The sequence below is a fragment of the Terrapene carolina genome, unplaced genomic scaffold, assembly GCF_002925995.2.
Source record: "Terrapene carolina triunguis isolate 2854851 unplaced genomic scaffold, T_m_triunguis-2.0 Scaffold210, whole genome shotgun sequence".
Taxonomy (NCBI): Eukaryota; Metazoa; Chordata; order Testudines; family Emydidae; genus Terrapene; species Terrapene triunguis.
The window spans coordinates 36,738,432-36,756,246 of NW_020664561.1; the positions used below are offsets into that span (position 1 = coordinate 36,738,432).

At 39.8% G+C, this 17,815-nt stretch overlaps 1 protein-coding gene across 1 annotated transcript in view; it reads left to right on the plus strand.

Moving 5' to 3' along the window:
• The window catches only part of LOC113407298 (probable ATP-dependent DNA helicase HFM1), a 91,274-nt gene that overhangs the window by 50,986 nt on the left and 22,473 nt on the right, over positions 1 to 17,815 (plus strand). The window contains exons 15-22 of the mRNA XM_026655634.1: positions 149 to 282; positions 8,674 to 8,721; positions 11,512 to 11,592; positions 12,103 to 12,194; positions 12,564 to 12,670; positions 12,762 to 12,809; positions 13,024 to 13,121; positions 13,201 to 13,332. Coding sequence (XP_026511419.1) covers positions 149 to 282; positions 8,674 to 8,721; positions 11,512 to 11,592; positions 12,103 to 12,194; positions 12,564 to 12,670; positions 12,762 to 12,809; positions 13,024 to 13,121; positions 13,201 to 13,332 — 740 coding nt within the window. The remainder of the gene's footprint in view (positions 1 to 148; positions 283 to 8,673; positions 8,722 to 11,511; positions 11,593 to 12,102; positions 12,195 to 12,563; positions 12,671 to 12,761; positions 12,810 to 13,023; positions 13,122 to 13,200; positions 13,333 to 17,815) is intronic.

The following is a 17,815-nucleotide window of genomic DNA, read 5'->3' on the forward strand; positions in this document are numbered from 1 at the left end:
CTTTTTATACTGAGTACAATAAAAAGCAGCAGCAGTAGGTGGACTATTTATGGTAAAATATAATTTAATATTGTTTGTAAAAAATGTTGATTAACATTTACTTAATTTAATTATATTTCTAATTGATTTACCTTTTGTTCCTTACTAGTTTGCACAAACATCTTGTTGAGCATTTAAATGCAGAAATAGTGTTGCACACTATCACGGATGTGAAAATAGCTTTGGAATGGATACGATCAACTTTCCTATACATCAGAGTTTTGAAAAATCCAGTTCATTATGGTTTGTTGCTTTTAAATTGACTAGAATATGATACTGGATTATATGTCATGTCTAAGATAAAGTAGGTTACAGTAAACTACCTGCATTTTTGGCAAGTAATTTTCTGTTAGTGAGAAATGATAAAAAAGATTAGTGTTACTTGTTTTCTCTTGTCTTTTATGGACTGTCATTTCAATAGGGATTGAAGACAATGAAGTTGTTAAAGGTGACCTGGAACATCTTTAGGAAAAAGCATTTCAACCGTGTTAACATAATTAGCAGGCATTTCAACATATTTTAAACTTGTACTACTTTTTCATTAACAGGTCTGCAAAATTTCAGCCTATGATTACCAACTTCCCACTGTGTTGAGGCATCACAGCACACACAAAGCTGGTGGCATATTACCATTACTTTTCAGCTCTGAGTATTGAGTGTGCCTCCAAGGAAAAGGTAAATCAACTTTTATTTAATATTGAGTGGTTTTTCTTTTTAATATCCTTATTTTATAGAAGATAAAATGAGGATATTAAAATTCAGAAAACTGCTTCATATTGAATAAAAACAGATCTATCTTTTTCCCCCAAAGGCAGATTTTCTGCTTCAGCACTGATCGTACAGGCTGCTGACCCAATCAGCATAAGGCATTCTGTGGTGCTCAGCAAAATGGGATGTCTATGATTGTGATTGTGGAACAGTTGCTTTGTGGCACTGAAAAAGAAAATAAATAATTGGTAAATTTAAATCTTTTTGGTTGACATGTTCTCAAGTGATAAGTGTTTGGACATTCAGCAGCTGTTAGTAAGGTACTCCTGACTCCTTTATACATATATATATGTCTGTTTACACTTTAGGATATTGTTAATATCATTGTACTATTATGTGAAAAGCTATATAAAAATAATACGAAGATTACAATCTCCTGCAAAACCAAGGCCATTATTAGTTAAGGCTATTACAATAGATGCCTGTCTCATTGGCACTATCATAATCCAAATAAATTATGTTCACCCAGATTTCAGTGTTTTGTTTCCTAGTTTGGTAGGAAATGGAAACATCACATAAGAAATGCTCTTAACGTTTTGGGAGGAGGGAAATGAGGAAAGCTGCATATTGTTGTAGGAAATTTTTGCTAGGAAATTCTAGCTAGGAAATTTTTTGCTAGGAAGCTGTGTCGATGACTTTGAGGAACCCTTGCTCTTGTTTATGGCCGATGACTTCAGACATTTTCAAGACTTATTCTGCAGGATTGCAGATCCCCTGCAGATTCCTTTGGAGGAAGTCAAGGATTAGCATCATAAGCTGCTTGATATCCTCCACACATCCTCTTCCTTCAAGATTGTACTACTGATCAATGAAGCTCTTCTAGACTCTGCAAAAGGGCTCTGGCAGACCCGAGCATCCATCCCTCCGACTTGCAAACCTGCCGACAAAAAGTACTACCTTCCAGCAAATGATGCTGAATTTCTATTCTTGCACCCTACCCCAAATTCTCTGGTGGTCAATTTGGTGCAAGAGAGAGGGGCCGTCAATACTAACCCCATGCTAGTCATCCAGACAGGGATTGGAAATGACTAACTTATTTGGACACAAGGCATATTCATCAGCTGTGCTCCAGTTTTGAATACCTACAAGGCTCTGATGGCTAGCTACTTAAACTACTCCAAATTGGAGGATTTCTGTCATGACTTCCTAGAGGCCAAGAAAGAGCAATTCCAGTCCCTAATATTGGAAGGACACCTTCTAGCCCGTATAGCCCTACAAGCCTTGTTAGACTCTGTAGACACTGCTGCCTGATCCATTGCAACTGCTGTAGTCATGAGGCATGCATCATGGCTCCACCTCTCAGGTTTTCCTAATGAGGTACAAACCATTGTGGAAGACTTAACTTTTTAGGGCCGAAAACTATTCTTGGAGCACACAGACGATTCCCTACACTCCTGTAAAGACTCCCTAGCTACCCTCCAAACTCTCGGCATTTACACGCCTGTGCCGAAGAGACATCCAGGAAAGTACCACCTCCCCCCTTACTCTTGATCACCGCAATATACTTCTCAACGGTACTATGACACCCAGGGCTGAAAACAAAGGCCTCCCTCCAAGTGTAAACAACCTACTCCTCAGGGGGTTACCTCTCACACCCCTCCACTGAAGCAACAATTTTGAAAGGCCTCGAGGCCCCAAGAAGCGTCCCCCTCTTCCAGTCATTCCCACCATCTTTGAGGTCCCACCAGTTTGGTGATTGACAAGCTCTATTTCTCCCATCATGGAGACTAATCACCTCAGACAGGTGGGTTCTAGAGATAATTAAGGAAGGATACTCCATCCCCTTCATATCTGTCCCACCCTGCCACCACCCACTTCCTGTCCCTCTTCAGGGACCCCCTCACAAACCCATTCTAGGGGGAGAAATAAATCATCTTCTGCAACTGGAAGCCATAGAACTGGTCCCTTTCCAACACAGGGGACAGGGTTTCTACTCCCATTATTTCCTCATCCAGAAGAAATCTGGCAGCTGGCGACACATCCTGGACTTTCACAATCTAAACAAGTTCGTCAAATTGCAACACTTCAAGATGGCTACCTCTCCACTATTATCCCAGCACTGGAACAGGAGGACAGGTTCTCTGCCCGTGACCTCCAAGACACATACTTTTATATCGCAATACACTCTGCCCACGGACGATTTTTCCAATTCATCATGGGCAACAACCACTACCAGTACAAGGTACTGCCTTTCGGACTATCGACTGCCCCTTTGGTGTTCTCCAAGGTCCTGGCAGTAATCGCAGCCTACCTAAGGAAACAAGGCATCATCATCTTTCCATACTCGAACAACTGTCTCCTCAAGACCCCAGCTGAGACCGACATTCTCCGAGCCGTCTACAACAATGAACTTGTTTACAAAGCTAGGCCTCCTCATGAACCTAGAAAACTCCACTTTAATGCCAGTACAACACCTGGAATTCATCGACACATAATTGGACACCATACAAGCCAGAGCCTTTCTACCGCCTCACAGATTCTTGGTCATACTAGATCTGATATCCAATGTGTGGGGTCTGCCCCCAGATCTCTGCCAGGACATGCCTCCAACTTCTAGGCCACATGGCAGAGGCCACTTTCATGATCAGGCATGCAAAACTACACATGTGATGTCTTCAGGCATGGCTCCATACAATATATCACCCCAACAAACACAGCCTCCACAAACTCTTATCCATGCAAATAAGAGTCAAGGACTCACTGCTTTGGTGGACTCAGCCCTACAATGTCTGTGTTGGAGTTCGTTTCCTCCAACCACCACCGACCATGATTCTAACAACAGATTCCTCCCTAATCAGTTGTGTCCCCTAATCACACAGTGCAGGGCAGATGGTCGTTAACCAAATCCACTGTACACATCAACCTCCTAGAACTACGAGTGGTCCGCAATGCCTGACGACATTTCCTCCCTCTCCTTGAACGTCACACCATCAGAGTCATGACAAACAATCTCGCCTGTATGTTTTACATCAACAGGCAAGGCGGAGCATGTTCCTACTCTTTATGCTCAGAGGCACTCAAATTGTGGAACTGGTGTATCCAGCACAACATCACCATTTCAGCAGCATACCTCCCTGGATACCAGAATACCACTGCGGACACATTGAGCCAGAGATTCTTCCAGGATCACGAGTGGCAACTAGATATGCAAGCCCTTCAGCCCAACTACAATTGATGGGGATGTCCTATCATAGATCTTTTTGCTACACCGCAAAACACCCATTGCCCTCAATTCTGTTCCAGAGCAGGACTGGGACACGGATCGCTGGGAGATGCATTCTTTATCGCATAGAGTACAGCACTCCTCTGTGCCTTCTCTCCATTTCCCCTCTTATTCCAGATACTTCACAATATACAGGAGGACCGAGCTCACATCATTCTTATAGCTCCAACTTGGCAACAACAGGTTTGGTATATTTATCTCCTTCACATGATAGAATGCCAACCGATCGCTCTGTGTCCAATACCACAGCTCCTTTCACAGGATGTATCCTCCATCCCAATCCAGAGATGCTCCCCTTCAAAGCCTGGCTCCTCCATTGTTCCAGGATTCAGAAATAACCTGTTTGGATGCAGTGAGATACTTTTGAGTGGCAGGCGTGACACAACTAGATGCACTGTTCCATTCGAATACACCATGATCAGCTTCAAAAATGGAACACTACATACTTTATGAGGACCACATCCTGAAAGAAATCTTTCCCAAACCCCACTTCTGGCCTTCAAACACCCATCCAACCTCATCAAGCTCATCATCAGAAGCAAGCTCCCCGCAGTCCAGGAAACACCACCTGAAAGCAGCGCCAGACCCTACCAGAACAACAGATGCAAAACCTGCAGTCGCAACGCCACGGCTGTGATGATCAATATTCCCCCAATACAACTTTCAAGATCAATTGGCTCTACACATAAGGGATATCTCAGTGGTTTGAGCATTGGCCTGCTAAACCCAGGGTTGTGAGTTCAATCCTTGAGGGGGCCACTTAGGGATCTGGGGCAAAAAATCAAGTACTTGGTCCTGCTAGTGAAGGCAGGGGGCTGGACTCAATGACCTTTTGGGGTCCTTTCCAGCTCTATGAGATAGGTATATCTCCATATATTTATTTTATTTATTTATTTATCACAATATGTGGTGTACCTGATCCAGTTTATCAAATGCCCCAACAACAACTATGTGAGTGAAACCAGCCAATCATAGATTCATAGATTCTAGGACTGGAAGGGACCTCGAGAGGTCATCGAGTCCAGTTCCCTGCCCGCATGGCAGGACCGAATACTGTCTAGACCATCCCTGATAGACATTTATCTAACCTACTCTTAAATATCTCCAGAGATGGAGATTCCACAACCTCCCTAGGCAATTTATTCCAGTGTTTAACCACCCTGACAGTTAGGAACTTTTTCCTAATGTCCAACCTAGACCTCCCTTGCTGCAGTTTAAGCCCATTGCTTCTTGCTCTATCCTTAGAGGCTAAGGTGAACAAGTTTTCTCCCTCTTCCTTATGACACCCTTTTAGATACCTGAAAACTGCTATCATGTCCCCTCTGTCTTCTCTTTTCCAAACTAAACAAACCCAATTCCTTCAACCTTCCTTCATAGGTCATGTTCTCAAGACCTTTAATCATTCTTGTTGCTCTTCTCTGGACCCTTTCCAATTTCTCCACATCTTTCTTGAAATGCGGTGCCCAGAACTGGACACAATACTCCAGCTGAGGCCTAACCAGAGCAGAGTAGAGCGGAAGAATGACTTCTCGTGTCTTGCTCACAACACACCTGTTAATACATCCCAGAATCACGTTTGCTTTTTTTGCAACAGCATCACACTGTTGACTCATATTTAGCTTGTGGTCCACTATAACCCCAAGATCCCTTTCTGCCGTACTCCTTCCTAGACAGTCTCTTCCCATTCTGTATGTGTGAAACTGATTTTTTTCTTCCTAAGTGGAGCACTTTGCATTTGTCTTTGTTAAACTTCATCCTGTTTAACTCAGACCATTTCTCCAATTTGTCCAGATCATTTTGAATTATGACCCTGTCCTCCAAAGCAGTTGCAATCCCTCCCAGTTTGGTATCATCCGCAAACTTAATAAGCGTACTTTCTATGCCAATATCTAAGTCATTAATGAAGATATTGAACAGAGCCGGTCCCAAAACAGACCCCTGCGGAACCCCACTCGTTATGCCTTTCCAGCAGGATTGGGAACCATTAATAACAACTCTCTGAGTACAGTTATCCAGCCAGTTATGCACCCCCCTTATAGTAGCCCCATCTAAATTGTATTTGCCTAGTTTATCGATAAGAATATCATGCGAGACCGTATCAAATGCCTTACTAAAGTCTAGGTATACCACATCCACAGCTTCTCCCTTATCCACAAGACTCGTTATCCTATCAAAGAAAGCTATCAGATTGGTTTGACATGATTTGTTCTTTGGTCTTCCTCTTGCTTCTAATGTATTGATAAAAAGTCTTCTTGTTTCCCTTTATTCCCGTAGCTAGTTTGAGCTCATTTTGTGCCTTTGCCTTTCTAATCTTGCCCCTGCATTCCTGTGTTGTTTGCCTATATTCATCCTTTGTAATCTGTCCTAGTTTCCATTTTTTATATGACTCCTTTTTATTTTTTAGATCATGCAAGATCTCGTGGTTAAGCCAAGGTGGTCTTTTGCCACATTTTCTATCTTTCCTAACCAGCGGAATAGCTTGCTTTTGGGCCCTTAATAGTGTCCCTTTGAAAAACTGCCAACTCTCCTCAGTTGTTTTTCCCCTCAGTCTTGATTCCCATGGGACCTTACCTATCAGCTCTCTGAGCTTACCAAAATCTGCCTTCCTGAAATCCATTGTCTCTATTTTGCTGTTCTCCCTTCTACCCTTCCTTAGAATTGCAAACTCTATGATTTCATGATCACTTTCTCCCAAGCTGCCTTCTACTTTCAAATTCTCAACGAGTTCCTCCCTATTTGTTAAAATCAAGTCTAGAACAGCTTCCCCCCAGTAGCTTTTTCAACCTTCTGAAATAAAAAGTTGTCTGCAATGCAGTCCAAGAATTTGTTGGATAGTCTGTGCCCCGCTGTGTTATTTTCCCAACATATATCCGGATAGTTGAAGTCCCCCATCACCACCAAATCTTGGGCTTTGGATGATTTTGTTAGTTGTTTAAAAAAAGCCTCATCCACCTCTTCCACCTGGTTAGGTGGCCTGTAGTAGACTCCTAGCATGACATCACCCTTGTTTTTTACCCCTTTTAGCCTAACCCAGAGACTCTCAACACTTCCATCTCCTATGTCCATCTCTACCTCAGTCCAAGTGTGTACATTTTTAATATATAAGGCAACACCTCCTCCCTTTTCCCCCCGTCTGTCCTTCCTGAGCAAGCTGTATCCATCCACACCAACATTCCAATCATGTGTATTATCCCACCAAGTTTCAGTGATGCCAACAATGTCATAGTTGTATTTATTTATTGGCACTTCCAGTTCTTCCTGCTTATTACCCATACTTCTCGCATTTGTATATAGGCATCTAAGATACTGGTTTGATCTTTCCTCCCAGTTTTGTCCTGACCCTCCTTTCTCTCTGCCAATATAGCCCACACTCCCTCTTGTTTCCGACCCATCTCCCAGGTCTCCATGTTCCCCACTTACCTGCGGGCTTTGCTCACCTGTCCCCGTCGAACCTAGTTTAAAGCCCTCCTCACTAGGTTAGCCAGTCTGTGTCCAAATAGGGTCTTTCCCCTCCTCGAAAGGTGAACGCCATCTCTGCCTAGCAGTCCTTCCTCAAATAGCATCCCATGGTCTAGGAAGCCAAAGCCCTCCTGGCGACACCATCTTCGCAGCCAGGCATTCACCTCCATGATGCATCTGTTTCTGCCCGGGCCCCTACCTTTGACAGGAAGAATTGAAGAGAATACCACCTGCGCTCCAAACTCCTTCACCCGTACTCCCAGAGCCCTGTAGTCACTCTTGATCCGCTCAGTGCCATACCGCGCAGTATCATTTGTGCCCACATGGATGAGTAGCATGAGGTAGTAGTCAGAGGGCTGGATAATCCTCGACAATGCCTCCGTAACGTCTCGGATACGGGCTCCCGGCAGGCAGCATACCTCCCGAGATGAAATGTCACTTTGCTCTCAAATGAACTCTCAAAGAAAAATTATAAAAGACAAAAACACCCTATCACATGTGAGCAAACACTTAAGTGAACACTCTGTATCTGACCCCTCAGGCCTCATCATCAAAGGAAACCTGCACAACACCTTCAAAAGATGAGCCTGAAAATTTTAATTCATAACTCTGCTGGACGCTAAAAATCATGGACTTAACAAAGGCATGGTTTTATGGCTCATTACAATTTTTAATGCACTCTGCTGCCTACTAACCCCACTTTGTCCTAAAACTGGTGAGGTGTTCATTGCCATCTTCATTTGAAGTGGTCTCCTACAACATTAATCTGAACAATCTGTCCAGCCTTGTATGTAGCTGTGACACTCTGGTTACCATTTCCTGACCTGAATAAGGAAGATCTCTGTGAAGCTCAAAAGCTTGTCCTCTCTACCAGCAGAAGTCGAGCCAATAAAATATATTATCTCATCCACCTTCTCTCTCATATCTAGGACCAACACAACTGCAAACTTAAAATGGATACTATTTCATATATTTTTCATATATATGCAGAAGTTGGTCCAATAAAAGATATTACCTCACCCACTTCGTGCCTCCATTTTAAGTGTCAATTAGTATGAAAGGTACAACCATTGTACTGAAATTGACATTTTTTACAGTCAGTAAATTGTTTTGGTAGACAGTAATGTTGAAAATTAAATGCATGATTGTATTAATTTAAAAGGCCTTTTTTCCTTTTCCTGCAGGTTTTTCGCCTGGACTAGACACAGTTGGAATTGAAGCAAAATTACAAGGTCAGTGCCTTTTCACCTTTCTGAGTACAACATGACATTTTGGGCCAGATACTTCCACCATATCTGAGTAGCTCCATTCATTTCCGTGGAACTACTGATGGAGCAAGATACTATTCAGTGTGATTAAGATTGGCTGAATCTAGCCTTTTGTGAATTGTTAAAGCAACACTATTACTTTCAAGTATCAGAGGGGTAGCCATGTTAGTCTGAATCTGTAAAAAGCGACAAAGAGTCCTGTAGCACCTTATAGACTAACAGACGTCTGTTAGTCTATAAGGTGCCACAGGACTCTTTGTCGCTTTTTACTATTACTTTCATTTAACTTACATGCTATTCCATATTGTAAATACTGGACTTTCCAAATATGATTCTTTTACGAAAAAACAGATTTCATAATATGGAGAAACAATAAATACTCCTCTTCCCAAGTTGTTGCCCACATGCACAGGTATACTGCTTCTTGTATATCCTACTCATAAATCAAATTTTGCATACAGTAAGAGTCATTTCATTTTGAATGCTTTTCATTTTCCTTCCTTTCCCTCCATTGATTTGTCATTTGATTTAATTTCTTTTCACATTCCTTCAAAATTTGCTCTACAGAAATTTAATATCAGATTTCCTCTTTCCACAAAACTTAAATACCTGCAGCTTGCCCAAAAGCAATTTAAAAACTGCATGCTTGATGCACATGGGGCAGCAGTAGTAGAGACTATGTGCGGGGGAACTTCATACTGCCTTGTATTATAGAAAACTTTGCATCAGGACTCATAACTCCCTGAGGAAGGTGGGAGGAGAATTTTGTACAGGTCGAGGGCATGGTATTTTATGGCCAGTGGGAGTGTATCCAGTGAGCTATAGGAGGGCCTTATATGCTATTCTTTCATGTTACCTATATTGGTGGCTGTGATCAGGGGCGGCTCTATGTTTTTTGCCGCCCCAAGCACGGCAGTCAGGTGGCCTTTGGCGGTGTTTCTGTGGGTGATCTGCCGGTCCCGCGCCTTCGCTGTACCCGCCGCCGAATTGCCGCCAAAACTGCAGGACCAGCGGACCTCCCGCAGGCATGCCACCGAAGGCTGCCTGACTACCGCCCTCACGGCGACCGGCACGCCGCCCCCCACGGCTTGCTGCCCCAGGCACGCGCTTGCTGCGCTGGTGCCTGGAGCCGCCCCTGGTTGTGATTTGGCTATGTATACAGTCTGGCTGGTTTAGACTGAGGATTCCATTCCCCAGGACCATGAGATTTTTGACATGGAGCAAAGCCCTTCAATGCATATTCTGCTCTATTGCTAAAGATTTAGCATTTATTGCTTGATTTATTCATTCTGTTTAGGTATGCCAGGAGAAATCTTACACATCTTGCAAGATTTGTATGCATAAAGTGCTCCATAACTTATTTAGTCATATCTCAAATCTATTTGATTTATTAGGTCTTCTAAGAATTATTTTGCTATGCTAAAGTTGTTCTAAGCTTGGTTATACATTTATTCATATAGCAAATAGATAAAGCAATGCCAAGAAGTAAGATAAGATAATTCAATCAAGCAATTAAGGGACCCCTTGTATGCTGTATTGTTAAAACGGACATGTAGCATCTGACTTTGCAAATACAAAAAGATCAATTATATTCTTCAGTTCTCAGGTTTTTATAGAATAGTCTTTAACTATTACTTAAAGAATTTTTAAGAAGACGATTTTGTTATGGCTTGAACATAAAATAATTATTTACTTTAAGGCTCTTTAAATATTAAAATTACTTCTCAATTTATGACAATACCATCAAATTTCCCAGATGAAACTCAACAGTTTAGGGGTCAGCCCCTCCCATCTTTAAATGATAAAAACAAATATGCTATGCTTTCTTTCATACTGTCTCCAATATAAGAATTATATGAAATGCAAAAAGGTATGGTAATAGAACATTACTTGCCAAGATTTTAACCGCACAAATCTGGAAATTCAACTTTATTATTCTAACAGATATTGTAACTCAGCCCTCTTGCACATATGCAGTATTTTGTAGTAATGTATATTCTGTTAATTATAATTATCTTTATATATATATATATGTGTATGTATATGTATATATATTGTGTGTATGCAATGTGGATGATTTGTGGTTGCTATGGGAACTACAACGTTGAGTTTCTTGACATATTTGCATTGAAAAATCTCAACATTGTATTAATGTCATTTTTGCACTTAATTTTCTTGGTTTCGAAAGAGATAAGAACAAAGGAAACACTTTGATCATCATCATCATTCAAATATCCACTGCTAGTGACTACATAGGTTTATTTGAATTTGTAACCATTGAAATAAATGCAGGCACAGTTACTATAATGTACATATACCATTAAAAACTCAATCACACGTGCATTTGAATAGCCATGCCTTGCTATGTCGTTAAAAATTAGTGAAAATATTGTATTGTGTTGGATGATTACTAGTGGACTCTCAACCTTTTCAGAGCTTAAGCTGACATTTTAAACTTCTCACATCTAGTTTCTTTCACACTTTCTACAATTTTAAAGTGAGGTTGGTTGGTTGGTTTTCGTTGAATGTATAGTTGAGCTTGAGCCTGCCCCAGTGAATTTAGTAAGAATTTTTGCCACTGACTTCAATGGGAAAAGGATCGTGTGTTTAGGCCTTCTGTTGAGTTAAGTGGACTTACTCTGGCTTTACACTGATGTAACTTAGACCATAATCTTTTCCTTAGTATATACAAAAATATTGTATCTTTTTCCTGCATGTTCGAAAGATTAATTTCTCTTTTCAAACTCTGGACAGAATTGTGTTTGAAGAATTTGAATGATTTGTCATCTCTTGATTTGATCAAGATGGATGAAGAATTTAATTTCAAACCTACAGGTAACATTTACTTCATAATATAATTTAGACTATAGTGTTGAAAACATATTTTTAAAATATTTTTATAAGGTTTAAACATTATTCTTGATATGCATTTATCATAAGACATACTAAGGGGCACAGCGATTGTGCAGTGAACAGAAAACCATTCAGGAGAAAGGTTGTGCTCAGGTACATCTGTGTACCTCCAGTGGAGTTCTACAGATGTAGCTGAGGGCAGAATTTGGCCCATAATGAACATATTCCGTATTCTATTATCTGAGCTGAATTTAATTTAGCAAATGATAGAAGTTGTATTCTTAGGACCATATACTGATCTGGATCCCTGTGCAAATCCTCCTATTAAATCACTGGAAATTCTGCTGCAGATCAAAAGATGGCCTGGTGACAGTGATCTATGTATAATAGTATAAGGAAAATAAAAATGCAGTTCTGTTGCTTAGAAGAAGCAAGTACCCTACACCTCTCTCTTTAAAAAATGCACTAAATATTTTTAATCTTCATCTACAGAGACTGGAAAACTAATGGCTTGGTACTATATTGCATTTGATACAGTGAAACAGTTTTCCACAATTAATGGAACAGAAACTTTATCTGAACTGGTAATATAATTTTCCTAAGAATATATATCTATATCTATATATACATCTGTAAGTTTAAAACAGAATTGAAGACAGTTTATATTGTTTTTCCTTACACCAAAGAATTATGAAGTTCAAGATGTATAAGATGTATGCAGTATGATTTTTTTCAAGGGTTTTAGTCTCTGAGATCTTCCAATTGTCCCATCTTTTATTCTTCTCAGTTACGTAGCACTGAGTCATCTTACCCTTCTGAATGAAGGAATTCTGAAGCAATTCTGATTATATATAACATACTATATTGTCTTGTGCTGTTACTTCCATTATATCTTACTACTAACAACAATTGCATGAAAACAGGATCTGTTAAACAATGTTAAATTGTTACAGATCACAATGATATCCGGCTGCGTTGAATTTTCAGATGTCAAGTTAAGAATAAATGAGAAGAAAATATTGAACACTTTGAATAAAGACAAGAACAGGATAACTATCAGGTACAAAAAAATCAATGAATTAATGTTCAGAAAGAAAGTATAATTTTTAGTTAAAGTGAATAGCAAAAAATCAGTATGTTTTATTATACAGGTTTCCAATGGAAGGGAAGATAAAAACAAGAGAAATGAAAGTAAACTGGTAAATATTTTGTCTTATCTCATTGGCTTGAAAATTAAAAGCCCTGATCCAAACTCCTGTTGACTTCATTGTGTGCAGGCTCATGCCTTTAGATGCCAAACAATGTTGCTTTTATCTTGAACTTGCCTTTGTTTTTCAATGGAGTCTTTGACTCTTGTTTATTATATTTTGTTTACTAATATTGTTTATATACTAAGAAATATTTCTTTTTCAGTCTTATTCAGGCTCAATTAGGATGCATTCCTATTCAAGACTTCACTTTGACACAAGATATAGGCAAAATTTTCAGGCATGGCATAAGAGTTACTAAATGTATGTTAAAATTTAATGCATTTTGATATATTTAATAATAAACTGTATTATATTATTAAATATATTTTTTCTTTTGTAGGGTTATCTGACTTTCTGGCATCACGTAAAAACAATTTCCCTGCATTATTAAACTCTTTGATTTTAGCTAAGTGTTTCAGGTGCAAACTGTGGGAAAACTCTCTGCATGTATCCAAACAGCTAGAAAAAATTGGTAGGTACCAGAAAGAAGCAGTAATTATAATAGTGTGTCAAAGTTCATCATTAACTTCACTGTAAACTTTTAGAAGATCTGTTTTCTGGACTAAATAAGTTTTCCAACTTTTCATTTGCCAGAATCATGGTAGAAAAGACTGTTGCAAAGATGATTAGTTGACAGACCAGTACAAATTCTTTCAGAATCGGTAAATTATTAACTGGATTAGTAACTAGAATGAAAACATTGATCTAGGAATAACAACAAAAATACATTAGAGAAAACATTTAAGGAACTTTTTCCAGAGATTTAACAGTATCAGATTCATGTTTATAAAGAAAATTGAACTATCCGTTGGCAGAAACAACTGATATTTGAACTTTTAATTAATCTTTTTGTAATTTGTGATGTACCCTGCAAAATATTGAATTTCTGCTGCTTTGCTGATAATGTACACAACCCTGTCCTATTACATTACTGTTTTGCTCAATGGTAGACAGTCTTTTAATTGAAAATTCACACACAGGGCACTTTCAAGGATGACATAATTGTGACGAATGTAGTATGTTAATGATGTCTGAAACAGGCTTTAAAATAACTTATTTATTTACCTAACAACAGGAGATTACATACAAAATAAATACAGGACTGATGCTGCTGTAATCTAATCTTGCTGCCTGAGTCTCTGCAGCTGCTTCTTGGTGCTGTGTGGGAGACAGGAATAACTTAGAGAATTTTTCACTTGACCACAGCTGCATAGAGTCCTACAGAATGTGTAGCAACTTCCTGCTACAGTTTTAGCTCTTTAGGACACACCTTCTCTTTTTAAAAAAAATCACCATATTCTCTAACTGAACAAATTCTAACAGTGATTTAACTTAACATTTTTAATGTTGTTTTTACAATATCAGCCAATCTAATTAATCTTCAGCACTTTTCTGTATCTGCAGTATTGGGGGTTTTAGGCATGTCTATGTCTTAAACAGTCTGTTCACTCTCTTTGAAATAGTCTGAAACACAGTCGATCCATTACACTTTTTTGTGCTTCTCGTGATTTTTCACATTGCAACTGTGTTGCTCTATAATTGAGTAGTGCTTAATAAATTGCCTTTTTCCCTTCACTCTACAGAATCCACATTCTTCAAATCTGTTTTCTTGTGGGTATCAAGAACTAGATGATGTACTGAATTTCATAAGTTTTAGCCAGATCTATTAATTCTGTATTCTTGAACTGTGGTCCATTGCAGTCCTTGAAATTCCATAACATGCAAATACAGACTTAGTGATCACAGTTGAAGCTGTGGTATCTTGAAGTATCAATCTAGAAAGTGGTTAAAATAGTCCATTATGATCAGGTGATCATGTCTGGTGGGCAAACAAATCCATTCCGACTTTGCCTTCGAGTATTGTAGGTTGTTCATGTGGTGTCATGTTTCTTTCCCATTGTGTATCTCTGTATTTCAGGCAGGTTCCACACTTGCTTATTATTTCATCCATATCACTGTTTATATGTGGCCAGAATATTACTTCTGCTCTTTTTTTTTTAATTAATCATTCCAAGGAGTTTTTGGTGTGGGATTTAATTCTCATGTACAATAAGGTCCCTTTACAACGCACTGGGAGTGGGAGTAAATGTACTTTTTAAAGGGGCCCTCATATAAATGAGAATCAGGTCCATATTCTTTCCAGTATTTTTCTTCTTATGACTATGGAAATTATTGTTTTTGTACATTTCATGAGTACTCCCAAAATCAATGAGAGGTTCATTTTTATATGGTGAATATGCATGTGGGGAAGTGTTGACTCCATCCAGTACTTAGAGCATGTATTACTGCTTGTATTGTTTCATCCTTAGCCGTTTCTTTTTCCTGCTAATCTTTTATTTGTGGCAAAAGGGCACGTGGTGCTTTTATCGGGTTCATATGAACTGGTAACTGCTTATTCTAGATCAACTATTTGGGAGGTAGCAAAGAGAACATATGCTTTTGATGGCATCTATTTGGGAGGTGGCAAAGAGAACATATGCTCTTGACAGTCTGCAATTACTAGATGATGTCCTGTCTAGAACTACAGGATTAAACTATACTTTTGTACTTTCATGGTCTGTCTACACTGCAATAAAACACCTGCAGCTGGCCCGTGTCAGCTGACTCAGGTTTGGGCTGCAGGGCTAAAAATTGCAGTGTAGATGTTGGGGCTCGGGCTGGAGCAGGTCACAAATGCTGGGCTCCAGCCTGAGTACCAACATCTACACTGCAATTTTATAGTCCTGCAGCCTGAGCCTTATGAGCCCAAGTCAGCTGCCATGGGCCAGCTGCGGGTGTTTTATTCCATTGTAGACATATACACAGAAGTAACTTCTATATTCTTCTCAAAGTACTTTCTTGTGTGTTGTATTCAGTGGGTTAAGGTCAATTTCAGCTTTTCAGCTACAGTTGTACAGAAAATTGTGAACTTTGTACAGCCATATAAAAAGCCCAAATATTTCTCTCTTTTGGTTTCCTCTTGTATGTTTTTCTGCTGCTGTCATAGCTCTTGCAGCCTATTTTATTGACAGCCATTCATTGTCATGCCTCTGTAGTAGTAGTAGGGTGACCAGGTGTCCCGATTTTATAGGGCCAGTCCCGATTTTTGGGTCTTTTTCTTATATAGGCTCCTATTAGCCCCCACCCCCGTCCCGATTTTTCACATTTGCTGTCTGGTCATCCTAAGTAGTAGAGCTCCCAGGTTCCTTTTGAAGGTGCTCTTTTGGTGGGTCAAACAATTGCTGAATTAGAGTTGATATCAATACTTTCTTCAAATTCTTGAATTCTTTCATGCTCTGGCAGCTAACTCAATTTTTTATCTTCGTGAAGTGAGGTGAGTTATTCTAACTACATAGGTGGGTGTGAATTTACTGACATAATTCAACATGCATTGTGGTCTTGGATTTATTTATTTTTATTACATTTTTGGGTCTCTGTATGTCAGTGTTGCATAAATCTTAGAAACTTCAAGCTTTGTGGTCAATTTATCTCCTAAATGTATGATTTTTTTATTTTATTTTTTTAATTGACACGTGGCCTTGTTCAATTTAGGACTGTTCTAAATACTTTCTTGCATTTTCTAGTACCCTCCACATTTCTCCCTGATGTTCAGCAGAAATGCTGCTCCAGGCTATTATATCAAATGCCAAGTTTCTCCTCACTTCTTCTGGCAGGCAGGATTATGACCAATCACCATCCAGGATTTTTTCACCTCTTCTGTTTCTTCAGTTTTTTAGCTGCTTCACCCAGAGTATTATGCAAAAAGGCAACTTCTATATCTGCATCTTGTTCTATTTGTCTCCCAACCGGAGAATGAAAAAGAAAAAGGGGGGAAAAAACATATCCTTATAGTAATGTTTTTTCCTTCCTTCTTTGACAGAATCTCCCACTACTTCAGCTAGGCAGTGGCTAAAGCAAGTTCAGGAGCTGTGACAAACAAAATTAGTCAGCTAGTCAGCTTCCTTAAAGGGGGATGAAAGCTCACCCAAGAGGGTAGAGACATTTGCTGAAGTAACAGCAAACTAATAAAGTGATTGATGCAGACTCTGGGGCTGGAAAAAACAGCCTGCACAAAGTTATCACAAAGGGGGAGAAGAAGAGGTCTGTTAGGAAGAGAGGCTTTCCCTAAGTCAGACCTGGAAGAGGTGCTTCAATACTTCATTGAGGGAAGTGATCTCAACAGGCCCCTTCCTTTACTCTTACCTATGAAGTTCTTGACACAAACAATGAGTCCTCCTTGGCTGCTAAATCTTACCAGGAGACTAACCTTTCCTCCCAGAAGTTATCTAAAAAGGCTTGAAGGCTTCTAAGTTGCTTGAAGGCTTCTAAGTTGCTTATTCTTAGCCTTCTTTCACTGTTCCTAGAAAATTATTTATGATGAATGCCGATACTTTTTCTTCTAGTGCTGGTCCCTATGTGAATTCCACACGTGGGTATGCATGCGTACCATGCGCCCAAGTCCAGAGATTTTAACGAGCTGTGTCTGTTGCCCTGCACATGTGCAGTAGGTCTCCTTGTGCTCCCGAGTGAGGGTATAAGAAGCGTGTGGGTCAGTGCCCCCCAGTTCCTTGTTACCACTGCATGGCTTGAGGCAGAATCCGTAGTCCTCGCTTCAGTTTTTCAAAGAACCTGTAAATAAAATTGTAAATAGTTATTCTTCCTAGATTTAGTAAAGTTATAGTTTTAGTGTAGCTTCTTTCCCAGACTGGGGATTCCCGCCCCACAATCTGGGACTATGCCCAGAGTCCTGGGCTTCAAAAACTGCGTCTTCTGCCCTAGATCCTTCTCTGTTACTGATAAACAGCAACACTGTCTCTACTGTCTGAGTGAGACACACATTTCTGCAAAGTGCAGTACTTGTCACTTGTTTCCACCTATGGCTTGTAGAGCCTATGAGCTTCACTTTAGGAAACACTTGATGGAGAAGGCCATGAGGCCCCTTTCCAGTCTGGGCCAGGGAGACATGAGTAGGAGCG